Source organism: Ictalurus furcatus, chromosome 11 (genome assembly GCF_023375685.1).
Source record: "Ictalurus furcatus strain D&B chromosome 11, Billie_1.0, whole genome shotgun sequence".
Classification (NCBI taxonomy): domain Eukaryota; kingdom Metazoa; phylum Chordata; class Actinopteri; order Siluriformes; family Ictaluridae; genus Ictalurus; species Ictalurus furcatus.
This window is the reverse complement of record NC_071265.1, coordinates 10751662-10765263: the sequence shown is the minus strand read 5'-3', so window position 1 is coordinate 10765263 and position 13602 is coordinate 10751662. Positions and strand designations below refer to the sequence as shown.

General features: G+C 39.2%; 1 protein-coding gene across 8 annotated transcripts in view; it reads right to left on the bottom strand.

Moving 5' to 3' along the window:
* evi5b (ecotropic viral integration site 5b) overlaps nucleotides 1-13602 on the bottom strand; it is a 67498-nt gene that overhangs the window by 44301 nt on the left and 9595 nt on the right. For 5 of the 8 annotated variants that reach the window (XM_053635800.1, XM_053635807.1, XM_053635805.1 and 2 more), the window contains one exon: nucleotides 4703-4941. In XM_053635800.1, coding sequence (XP_053491775.1) covers nucleotides 4703-4941 — 239 coding nt within the window. Of the gene's footprint in view, nucleotides 1-4702; nucleotides 4942-6762; nucleotides 7132-7160; nucleotides 8339-13602 lie in introns of those variants that run through there. The other 3 variants (XM_053635802.1, XM_053635803.1, XM_053635806.1) reach the window with 3 other exon arrangements.

The window sequence follows — 13602 nt, the reverse complement described above, 5'->3', positions numbered from 1 at the left end:
GAAACACACTGTGCATTGTGCAAGTCTGCTGCCTTTTCCACTTTCCTTAGTAAACATACTCAAATCTGATTAATTTACCTGCCAGCCTGATTCTGCTGTTATGTCACTTCTTAGGAAGTGTTTTTCCAATCAGCTCCTGTCACCTCGTTAACACTTCACCTATTTCTATTTCTGATGCCACTACTCTGCAGTCATCTCTAGTCTCCATGCTTACCCTTCCCCTAACCCTGTCCTATAACCTTTCCTTCATAATAAAATTGGGGTTTACATTTATGGCATTTGGCAGATGCCCTTATCCAGAGCGACTTACATTTATCTCTTTTATACAACTGAACAATTGAGGGTTAAGGGCCTCGCCCAAGGGCCCAACAGTGGTAGCTTGGCAGTGCTGGGGCTTGAACTCCTGACCTTCTGATCAGTAACCCAGAGCCTTTAACCACAGAGCCACCACTTCCATTCTAACAAGAACTCTTGACCTCTTGTATTTCAGAATTATTCTCAACATTATTTCACAAGATGAAATTGCTGCATGCTCTTTGTTGTATTACCAATGAAAGTTGCAGATGTATGTATAGAGTATGTAAAAAAAATAAAAAGCAATGCTCAATCCATTCACGACACAGTGAGCAGCTCTAATGCAGCATTTTATCCATTTCTGAAAGAAAATGAGCATCTATGCTAAAAAAAAAAAACAACAAAAACAAACAAACAAAAAAAAAAAAACACACTGTTTATAGACTAATAATATGTTTTGAAAAACACAGATGTTATTTACCTGTTATTTTGTGGATATTCAAAGACATCAAAATGTTCTAATGATTGTTAAAAGTGATTAAGTTAATGGTTGTAACGGTAGCTGCTGTAGGTAAGAGTTCGGAGCAGCCATAGAACAAGACTGATTATTGATTATTAGTGATTACTTTGGAGGTGTGAGTAGGAAATAGAGACAGATTTACAGGCACTGAGCCAGTGCGGACACCAGAACAGAAAATTAGGTTGTCGCGTTGTTCATGCTTTAGTTGTCACATCACATTATAGTCAGAGTTTGACAATTCTTTTAACCTTAACTGGAAAAGATACTGTGTTACTGTGTTTCAGAAGGGGAAAATTATTGGCCTGCATCAAGGAGACTGCTTAAATCACTGGAATTTGGTTAAGAACTGTCCAACGCATTATTAAAACCTGGAAGGAGAGTGGTGAACTGTCCATTTTGAGGATGAAATGTGGTCGGAAAAACGAATGTTCAAAATCATGAATGACCGTGATCGGAGAACTTTAAAACGCTTGGTGAAGTCACATCGTAAACAATCGACAGTAGGACTCGTGGCTATGTTTAATAGTGAACGTAAGGGCATTTCCACATGTACAATGCAACGAGAACTTACAGGATTGGGACTAAACTGCTCTGTGGCCTCATCAGTGTGACAGCTATATATATATATATATATATATATATATATATATATATATATATATATATATATATATATATAAAAAAGAGAAGTGAATAGGACTGTGTGTGTTTCACTGTGACATGTAGCTATCCAAAAATGGTCAAATCGATGAGAAAAGCACAGTTAACGCATTCAAGGTTTTACCGGTGCTTTTGTTAAATTCTGTTGAACCTTACCTAATATGATCTTTGCAGTCCACCAGCCAAGACTAGAAAAATACCCTAAATTAAAACATTTTACATTGATTTGGTAAAATGCTAGTTTTCCTAAAGTATAGGGGAAGACTAATAAGAATTTTATTACACATAAGTGATCGATACACTTAGCATTCAACACACTACTACAGCACTGGAGTGTGCACACATTAAAGCCACTGGTATTCTATTGTTCTTCCATAACCCATTGATTGTCATTTGTCTGATTTTAGACATTCAAATTAATTTCTGACGACACTGACACCCACTCCTACCTAACAGTTACCTCAAATCCTTCACACTGCCAGATGCCCTCCACTACCATCTGAACTCTCATACACGTATTGTACGTATATCCACATACAGTACACAGAGGCCTTGTGTATGTCAGCCATGCTCATGCATACCGGATATACCACATGTATGTACACACAAAGCCTTGTACAGAAGCTCCTAAGCCTGTTTTCTCATGAACACACAAAGAGGCTTTAGGTTGAATACTGGAGAAAAGGGACAAAAGGGAAAGCGGGGCAGCTATAGATCCCTCTTGTAAACAGTGCTGTGCTGTTCTCACAGACACAGACGTACACAAAGCTGTCACACAGTGTAAGCTCCACCATGTTAACACCATGTCACTACTCTCACTGTATCAATGCTCACAGTGAACATCAAGGAGAGCTCACTCTAAATTTAGCTGACACGAGTAGAGGTGTCACTATACACATGCAACACAATGTACAGGAAGTCAAATACACACTACTCAGATCATCATGGTCCAGGCCAAAATGTCTGAAAGTTGGTATGCATGCCTTGTTGCTCATGGGGAACAAAAAGGTCTCAAGAACCCATAATGTCCGCATGATGGATTTTTCTCTATAATGATAATTTGTGGAAAACTACAAAGATGAACTTAAAACCTGCCATTGATCCAAATGTGTTGAAATGTTGTATAGAGGAGATACATTTCTCTACCATGTCAATTCTGAAATGGTCTGCAATCTTGAGGAGGAATCCACCATTGCTGCTTGCAGCTATATTTCCTTGTAGTTTTGTTCAAGTATATCAACTTCAATAATAGGCACCGTTTCAAATGTGATCAAAATGTTTGCTTGTCCAAATATGTTTAAAAAAAAAAAAAAAAATACCACACACAACACACTATATGATCAAAAGTTTGTGGACACCTGACCATCACACCCATATGTGCTTGTTGAACACCTATTCCAGATTTAGTCCCCCTTTACTGTTATAATGATTCCCACTCTTCTTGGAAGGCTTTCCACTAGCTTTTGGGGCGTGGCTGTGGGGATTTGTGCACATTCAGCCACAAGAGCATTAGTGAGGTCAGACACTGAAGTAGGATGAGGAGGCCTGGGGCTGCACTCAGCTTTCCAGCTGTTCAGTGGGGTTGAGGTCAGGGCTCTGTGTAGGCCACTCAAGTTCCTCCATTCCAACCTTGGCAAACCATGTCTTCATGGACCTCGTTTTGTGTACAGGAGCACTGTCATGCTGGAACAGGTTTGGGCCTCTTAATTTCAGTGAAGGGAAATTGTAATGCTACAGCATACAAAAGACATCCTAAACAATTGTGTGCTTCCAACTTTGTGGAACAGTTTAAGGAAGGCTTACATATGGGTGCGATAGTCACAGGTCAACAAACATTTAGCCTTATAGTGTACTGTACATCCTTGATTACACAGGGGAGGACAGCTCATAAATTCATTAGCTAGCACAACAGGGAAGTAAAAGCTCCAGTGTGCGGCCAGTCTTATGTTTCGGTTGCCCAGAAACTAGACTAAAACATGGTAACTTAATACAACAACACATGGCAAGCTAGTCTGCTAGTTAAGTGCATTAATCCAAACTAATGTATATGAAAGTCTATATGATCACTGTCCTTTCTAACAAAGTTTGCACCATCGATAAAAAGTCAGTAAGTCTTTTCAGCCGTGGTGTTCGCACTTAAAAGATGTTATTCGAGTCTGGCTAGCATCTTCACTTTCTCTCCACGTTATTTGAGAGCTTTGTGCTGGATTTCATTTTGCTCAGTTTCCACATACCTACTTGATCCTGATTGTGAAGAGACTGTCTGTCACCTATGCATGCTAATTAATCCACCTAATAAAAATCATCCCATCATCTGCCAGGTTGATGTTTGTAGTTCAGTGGGTGGATTCAGAACGAGTTACTTGCACTTTAATTACAGCATATCGCTGTGTGTCTAATCACTGTAAAGTTTAAACATGTCTATACACTAAATGAAAACTTGGAAAGGACAATAGGAAGCTGGGTTTTTCCTTTTTCTGGTTGTTAAATCTACTTGAGAAATGGGCAACTACAAATAGAAGCCTAACTTCATGGACATGAAATCTGCTTTCAGGGCACACAGGCTACTGATTTGTCTACTCCTGGTACAATTTAATTACAGTTAAAAGCTATAAAACTCCTATAATTTGGCTGATACACACTAGACAGTGATTGGCAGGGACATTTCTTTAGCAACTTGTCGAAAGTGATTGTGTATTTTCTGTTACTGGGGCAAAGCAAAATATTATAGAATGACAGTGAAGGGCCCTTCCAAATTTGCCCCAACAATTTAAAATCTTCTTCACACTTGCTTTTAAGCTTCAGACCAGGGGTGCCCAATCTTATCCGGAAAGGGCGAGTGTGGGTGCAGGTTTTTGTTCTAACCAAGCAGAAGCCACAACGGAGTCTATTGAAAGCCAAGCTCGACTGATTAAACACGTGGAATCAAATGTGGCTCCAGCTTGATTGGAATGAAAACCTGTACCCACACCGGCCCTTTGTGGATAAGATTGGACACCCCTGCTTCAGACCACCAAGCAGATCTGAAGAAATAGATTTTGGAGACATAACAAAAATATCCTTACTGGGCTATGATGCTACACGCAAGTACGCAAACCTGAGGGACCATTCTTCTCTCACTATCACCCGTTCTTCCAGATGAACATTAGCAGCTGCATCTCTATAAACAAGTAGGCTTGATAAATAGGGAAAAGGACAAATACACAGAAGCAGAACACAATCTCTCACCTGTTCTGCTCCTCAAGCTTGGCGAGTAGCTCCACTTCATCCGGGCTCAGCTGGGTGGAGGAAGGAGTTGAGGGAGAGAGGCCTGGCGAGGACAGGGAGATGGTGGACGATCCCACCACCGTGTGCAGTGAGGATGGAGCGGCCACCTGGCTAGCCATCTGACTGACCGTGTGCGACACTGAGTTCTTCACCCATGAAAGAGTCGAACTCAGCTTGCCGGCTACTTTGTCCGTCGCCACCTGAGGAAAGTAGATGGTTACATTTGAGCACACTTCAATTGTCTGGGTGCAAACTGTAGTCAATAACATTGTTATGAGCAATCACATTGTTCATAGCTATGTAAGAGGGTGCAGGATAAGCTTATGAAGTCCCCTGAGGTGGAAAAATCAGGAATTCGGTGACCTAGATTTCATGTCTGGGCTATTAGTTTAGAGCAGAAAAGAAAATTTCAGTAGCCAGAATAAGACTAAATTAGGCAAACCAAAACATGGGACAGGGCAGCACACTGCCCAGTGGATTAGCTAATTTATTACCCTGAGCCCAGATGAATTTGTTCATCCAAATAATCCTGATTCAGCTTGGACATGCAATACCCATTGAGCTGGTACATCGATGCCAAAGCAGAATACTGTGCTCAAGCCTAGAGCTGAGCTTCTCAATCCTCAACAAACAGACAGGCCTGACATTAAACATGCCGAAAATGAAACTTGGCTTTCTGCTACACTGCAACTCTAGTTGCTTAAATCATTTTTAGCATCTACATAAACGTTAACAGGACTGCAAGTAAAGCATTCGCAATTGCTGAATGTGACTTTTTGGCAGTACGGACACTTAAGTACGATCAGAGATTAAGAGGATATGAAAGTAGATATCCTTCTACCCAATCAAAAAAAAGCCTGAGTGTACCGCTTCATGAACAGAAAAGTTTATGTCACATGTTAAGTTTCTTTGGTTTCTTTAAAGCAGTACAGTCAATAATAAGAGTCTTCTGTCGCCAGCTGTATACAAATACTGGGCTAAAAATATCCTCTATTAGAACTTGAAATAAATGAAGGGATACAGATATGCAGACACAGCAGGGCAAGATACAAGCTTGTACAGCAGATGTTTCAAGAGGAAGACTGTGAATGATCATCTCACACTGCTTGAAATGACCCACACTGATGTGTGCATGTGCATGTCACAGGAAAATAATGCAAATTGAAAGAATGAAGTTCTGCTGAATGGCAGTGTTTGAACTGGCCTACAGGGGTTTTTGTCCTCCTGGGTTCTAAACACGCTTCCTGGTCAGGTGATGAATGCACTCAGTCACATATTTATGGATAGATAATGTCATCTAACACTGAATGTAACTTTGAATAATTTTGCACCATTACATGTACTTATTTTTAATAACTGCTTTACAATATCAGTAATGTTTCTGAACTATTGTTCTGAAAGTCACTTGTTTACTTAACACTAGCACAATGGTCTTAAAAACCTAACAAAAAAAAAATGCTTAGTAATTCCGATGCTTATTAATTCATACTCATCGTGGCTCAAGGCCCCTTTCCAGAACCTTCACACTAACTGTTCCTCAGTGGTGGAATGAACTTCCAACCTCAATCTGGACCACAGAATCGGTCACTATCTTCAAAAAACAGCTAAAGACCCACCTCTTCCATGAGTACTTAACTAGCCCCTAAAATGTCAACATCACATTATTTAAAAAAAAATAAATAAAATAAAATAAAAAATTACCCTGGCTCTTACACCTCTACTCTGCGCACTTTGCTTCTCTAGGACTCAATTATAAATCTTGTATAGTAGCACTACTTGTATTGTTCTCCGCTTGATATCGCTTCGCTTGTATTTCCACATTTGTAAGTCGCTTTGGATAAAAGCGTCTGCTAAATGAATAAATGTAAATATAATGTGTGCATAATGACAACGAAATAGAGCCATAAATAAATAAATACATACAAAAACAAAACAATAAATTATTAGTCCACGAAGACTCATCAGTTATCCCACAGTGATGTTGAAAATAAAAAGAAAAACACAGTCAACATTTAGCATACATGTTTTGGGGCTGGGCATTTCTTCTTCAAGAATAGTTGCCGACTTCATCAGGACCCTGTGTCTATTGACACAAAAGCAAGCACAGCAAGTTACAAAACAAAGACAGCTGGAAGTCAGCTGGACATGTACCCTTCAGCCACTGGCTCAGGAAACAACCATCATATAAAATATATCGACTTCCTCTGATGAAGACATAAAAGTGTAAAGAAGTGTAAAAGAGAACTTTTAGCTAAACCAGCAACAGAAAATGATTCGCTCATCTCTTGTACTCCAATCTAAATGGCTCCCAAATACTTGTCAACTATTACATGCAATAAATTTTAAAAAATAATAATTTTAAAACTCCAGCATATTCTCCAAACTATTTTTAGTCCTTACAAAAGAATTGCATGCTTACCTAAAGAGCACCTCCTTCTTCAGTAGGTCACTCTTACACAGTAATTCCATCAAAGCTGAAGAGCAAAGAGTCGTATAAAATAAAATGGGTCTGAACAGAGTTTTCAACAAGCTATGTTCAATCCAGGACCTACACAGTGACTATTCAGCCCATCAAACATCTTACTGCCTTTAAGCTGAGGTTGGAGCCATTTCACAGGCACCTGATTGTCACGGTGTCACTTGGGATCAAAGTGCACACGCAACGAGCGACCTGAGACAGACTGAGTCGATTAGACGATGTGCGCGACCATCAGCCTTGGCATTGCAGCTGAAGTGACTTTGAAGCTGGAATTAACCCGGCAGAAGAAAGCCCCGTGTGACGTCTTGTGTATTACCAGTTAAAGCACACATCATGCCGGTAACCCCAGGGGAAGTGTCTCTCTTCAGATCACAGCCACTTTCTCATTTGCAAAAAGCACTTCTACGAATCCAGAGTGAAGCAGCTTTCATTTCCGGACTGCTAGTGAAAACTACAAACACTGAGCTTTGCGGTTGTAAAACCCCACTGATGAGACGACAGTATTCAATCCCGAGAAACAATGGCCCTTTTCTAGAGTGGGATTTACCGCTCCCTGCATGCTGCTGACGACGGAGAGCGAAAGAGAGAGGGAGAAAAAAAAAAGTACAAGAGGTGGGGCATGGACAGGAAGCAAAACAGACAGAGCAAAGTACAGTTAGAAGGAGAAGTAAAGGAAAGGAAGATGCGTTAAGCAATTAGCAAGACTCCTAAAATAATCCTGGTTTTCAATGATAGCACACACACAATACAGTTTTGTCTGAGCTTTCGTGGCTATTGTCAGCGTTTGTAAAACTTTGACCGCACGCAGCTGACTAAGTTTTCCATAGTTTTATCGAATGCAACACTTTTGCTTGTTAGCAAACCTATATATAATTAGCTGCAGAATTATTGCCAAAGATCTCAATTTGAGGTCTGCAGAAGAAGGGAGCATTTTCATGTCACTAAACCTACTAATCTAAAATTAGATCCCACCTCCAGAATACAGAAAAGAAACTATGGGTGGGCGAGCTGGCAAAAATATATCGTATCACGATTTTTTTTTTTTTTCAGGCTGACTCACAATTCACAATCTTAATCACATTTGATTTTCATGTTGGTATTTAGGACTATTTTGCAAGTAACTGAACAGAGCAACCAAAAGTAATTCCCCTATAGCTCTAGCGCTATAAGGCTCTATAAGGAAACATAACCTCAAAGAAAAAGAATAACAGAAACCACATACTGAACACATTAGTTGAGTTGATTTACATTTTATTTAACATTTTACAAACACAATTCATGTTTCATTGTTTTGGTATGTATTGCACTTCTCTTTCAGAGTACAGCTAGTTAGTAAAATATTTGTGACTCAGGAAGCCATGATGAGGAACAACTATTTTAAGAAGTCACTTAAAACCCTGTTTTGATGGGTATTATATCCTTGACCAGGTAAAATGCCATGGTCTCAGTCATGTTTCGCCAGCACCTGCTGGTTTTTCTCATAATGAGTGCTATTTCAAACGTATTTGTTTACTTCAGTGCTGTTTCTGGATGTAGCGCTGTTCACGTGTGCTCCCTGTGTTATCTGGATTTCAGCACACTCTTTGGGGTGCTTTCTTGGTGGTTAAAAAAATTTGTCTGTTTCCTCAAACGTACCAATCTTGCCAACCGTTGTCTTCCCCGCGTCCATTATGTAAAACCCATACAACACTTGCATATAACGGTTAAATTTTTTTAGGCACCAGCTCATCTGTGTTGTCAGCCAACTGACAAAATACATTCAGTATCACAATACACAATAGCGTATATGGCATATCCATGAAGTACCTGATTTCTGGCTGCCTTTGCCAAGAAGTTGCAACTGAGTCAGGGTTGCATCTTCCAGCATTACAACGATCATACATCCAAATTAACACAAAAATGATTCAATGACCACAGAATCAAGCTTTTGATTTGGTCATACCAGTCCCCTGACCTAAACCCCATTGAAATCATGTGGACTGAGCTATAGAGGAGAATCCAACAGGTTTGTGAGGTATTGATTTTTCCCTGCTTTAGCATTAAAAAAAATTTTACTGGCTCCCAAGTGGCGCAACAAAAGTGTTTGCCCTATTGTCCGGAGATCGCAAATGCGAATCATGACAATTCCAAAGCCAGCTGTGGCTGGGAGTTCAAGAGTGCTGTCAGGGAGGTAGGGGTGGCATACTCTCTCACCCTTATGAATCACAGAACCGCTTGCCAATCATAGGCACTGGAATGGGCGGATAGCACATTCCTCTTAGTGTGTTCCCTCCTCCAGTTCCCATGACACAGCATGAGCAGCAGTTCAAAGAGATGTGGTTGTCGTGCTTCACGTGTCTCAGAGAAAGCATGCGACAGTCTTCAGCCTCCGGATTGGTAGCCGTTGTATGTTAGAGTGGGTGGGTTGTAACTGGCCAAAAAAATCCAGGTAAAATTGATTTCACTCATTTTCAGTGTGAAATCAATGTTACATTCAGGACATCTGAATTTGGAATGATGTCATTTTTGATCTTGGCATGTTTCAGCTACAACGTATGGGAAAAGAAAAAGAAAAAGAAAAAAAAAAACGCATCCATGAAAGTGTTTTGTTTTGTTCACCAGCTGACTTTTGTCAAACGTTTTCAAAACAGTGAACTGTATGGTCAGTGTTATCCCCAAACCAGTGGTCACCAACCCTGTTCCTGGAGATCTACCTTCTTGAAAACTTTAGCTCCAATCATAATCGTGCCCAACTGACCATCTAATCATTGCCTTAAGAAGTTCTTCATCAACTAAAACAGCTGTGTTAGATTTTAGTTGGAGATGAAACCTGCAGGAAGGTAGATCTCAAGGAAGAGGTTTGGTGACCAGTGGCTAATATAACTAATATGTCTGTGTTGATTATTGAAAGTAAATAGTACCAGTAACACTTTTAAAGTCATGAACTGATTATTATATTTACTGTTGATGGCGTGAGCAGCCAAGCGACATGACATCATACACTGAACTCGGGGTTGAAGAGAGATTCCTGAATTTCCATGCAGATTATGCAGTTAACATGATGGGAAAACAAGAATTTTAATTCCTTGAAATACTCTTCAATATGCCTCTAATGATTACAGAACAGTATCAGCAGTTTACCACTCAGCAGTTTTAGCATTTTACCATGATGCATACTTAGTTTTAGCATTTTTGTGGGTGGGGTGGAAGAAAAATGACTCATGATGATTTCAGAGCAAGCCCAAATTTTGAAGAGGACACATGTACAATTGCAAATACTTCAGCAAAAGCAATTAGGTTAAAAGGAACATATGCATGTGAATCAGAGTGAAGTAAATAAGAAGTTATGCTGGATCAGTACCACAGTGTAAAGGGAATGTTTATGTCTTCCTGCCCTCTTTATAACCCTCAAGGCCTCAACACCACAGCTGTGCCAGAGCTAGTCTGGAGTGCATTTACACAGCTGTTTTGGAAGTGCGTGCGCGCGCGCACACACACACACACACACACGCTGCAGGACTTCAATAGTACACTTAATGCTTTATAAACCAGGAGTATGGTTATTTGTGTAAAAATAAATAAATAAATCCATGGTGGCATTGCAGATTAAAAATACCAAGCTGAACTAGTCTAAACATTTTCATTATTTAACTAGGTGCACACATAGGTATTATATATCTTTACATAATCCAACAGACAACATTATGTATAAATGATCTTGTAACATGGCTTTAACACTAACACAGGACATAACAGGGGAAACTAAGCTTAGCTCAGCACTTCTTAAAACATGGCTGGCATGACAAACAAGGGCACCACACACTCTTATGGGAACTATCCGTTTCATACAGACACAGTGGAGAGAAATGAAGCTGCATCATTTCCTCTCATTTCCTTCATTGGTTCTAAGATTTTCTGAGAGAAGGCCAACAGTTACGCTCGTCAGAACTTCACTGTTTCACCGAGATGATGCTATTCAAATTTATCTATACAAAGGCAAAAAAACCTTGAACGTTTATTATTCCATTTACTCATCTTACTTAAGACTATCAAAACAAACATTTCCTAAACATTTAGATTTAAGGAAATCCCATCAGCTGATTTTTAAAAAATGGCTCTCGATTAATGCATTTAAGTTATTTTGCATGTAACTATTCAACAGTTTCAAATATGTAGTTATTGGAGTGACTGTTGCTCCTGACTCAACATCATATGCCATTCAATACTGCACTACTGCGTGTTGAAAATGGTGGATGGCGGACAAGAAAACACTACTGCAGATTTAGAGGTCGACTGATCGTGGATTTTACTGATAACCGATAGTTTTTAAAATTGATACTGAATGAAAACAACACTTAAAGTAAAAATATTGCTGAACTTGATTACAAAAATAAATAGTACTGACTGTAACCTGAAAAAGTACGATACTTTTTTAAATGAAATAAATATTAATATATAAATGATTATTAAATATCAAAGTAAATAAAAATATATATACTATCCAAACTGAACCAAAAGGTAACAGTGCAAATAACAACAGTGACTACTTTTGCATGCACCTCCATATTAATTAATTTACTAATTAGTTAATTTTATAATAATTTAATATTAAAAAATTACGTTTTAGAAATTGTATTATTTTACATTAATGATATTTTAAGGATATTTATGAATTAATATTCAAATTAGTATTGAATCATGTAAATGCCGCAATCCAATTTCCAGATTAAGATAATATTCTGATTCCCATCCTGGGATATGCCTGTTTTAATCGGAAATTTGTTGCATGTAAACACCTTATTCGGAAAATCCACTGAAAGGAGATATATGCACATGCTCAGTTTGCAGAGACTTGTGGGTGTGAACCGATGCTTAGCTGTAGGCTAGCTATTAAGGAATGGCAACTCAGCCATACTTACAACAATCATGTATACAGGAATATTCTGATGCCTGTACGCATATAAACATCGTATTCGGAATATGGCTGCAACACAAATATAGACCTTAAACAGAATTTGGTGTGCATGTATACGTAGTCAGTATTTTGTTTGAATAATTTAAAGAATGGATATTTAAAAAAACATTTATTGCACTATTTGCTATAGATGGCACTGTTACAATTTTTGCACAACTTCGTGAACCTTCTTTCTCAGCAGAGTAAATGAGGACCGTGTCTTTCATGACATGAAATGCCACCGCGACCCAGAAATCAACTTGGGGTATTCTTCTCGATTCAGAATTCCTTCCGCGTTTACAGAACGACGTCAAATCAACGTGAATGCTCACAGCATCAGAAACAAAGAAACTTCCTACCTTTAAATGAGTTGTACTGTACATACAAGTATTAGCTTTAGATTCGTCAACACACATACTCATTCGTTAAATCTAGAACGCTGACCAAACAGTTGAGAAGGGTACGCCACTCTCTCTCTTAATGTGGAGATAGGGTCTATCTCTACACTGAACACTTAAGATGGCGAAGATACCAACGTGCATGTAACACCAGTCCCATTCACAAAGCGGCAGATTTTCTCGGGATAAAATTACATTGTGAGTAAACAGCTTTTGGTTATGTCAAAATAACAACCACCACCATGCTTCTGACAACTCTTTCAATCTTTATTTAAAAAACAATACAATTGGAAAGTTCTATAAATTGATAAATCTACAAGTTGCAAGAGCGGGAATAAAAACACGAGGCTGTAGTAGACGAGTTTTCCTGTTCGGCGTGATGACGTTTAATGTCCCCGACAACCACCGTAGTCCCATTTAGCCACTTGTTAGCAACCGTCTTTGTCAAGACACGTAAAAGCTTTTTTTTAAATCCTGAGTGGAGTATTACTGATGTATTTTATGGCGCAGTATAAAATAGGAACATATCTTGAACTTGTGTTAACCACAGACCTTATTTCAGGCATTTAACCAAAAAACCAATTTAAAAAAAAAAAAAAAAACAATTGACTTTGGGACGATGGATGTCCAGTACAAAGGGAAATAAAGTCGAGCTCTAGAAAAAATTTAATTAATAACGCATGGCTGCTTAGGGCTTACGTAGGTGTGTGTTGCAATTTTCCATGGTCCCTGCTGGAGCTCCTGGGTGGAGGAACAGTCCTACAGAGCAGAGCGGTCACTATTATGAGGTTTGAAGCTACAGTAATAAGCCACCTGGCGCTGATGCATTTAGCTGTGAGTGAGACAGTCGGAAACTCAGCAGGTAAGCGACCAAGGCAACACTGAAGCACAATTACAGACAGATGCCACTGCGCTTCAGCAAATGATCACATGAACAAAGCCTGTGATTAAAGATAGGCAGTTTATTTCTCTGCAGGGACCCACACCGACACATCCAGCCCTGTACAGAAAAAACAGGAAACCTAGCTGAAGTTATTAGAAATACACGCTG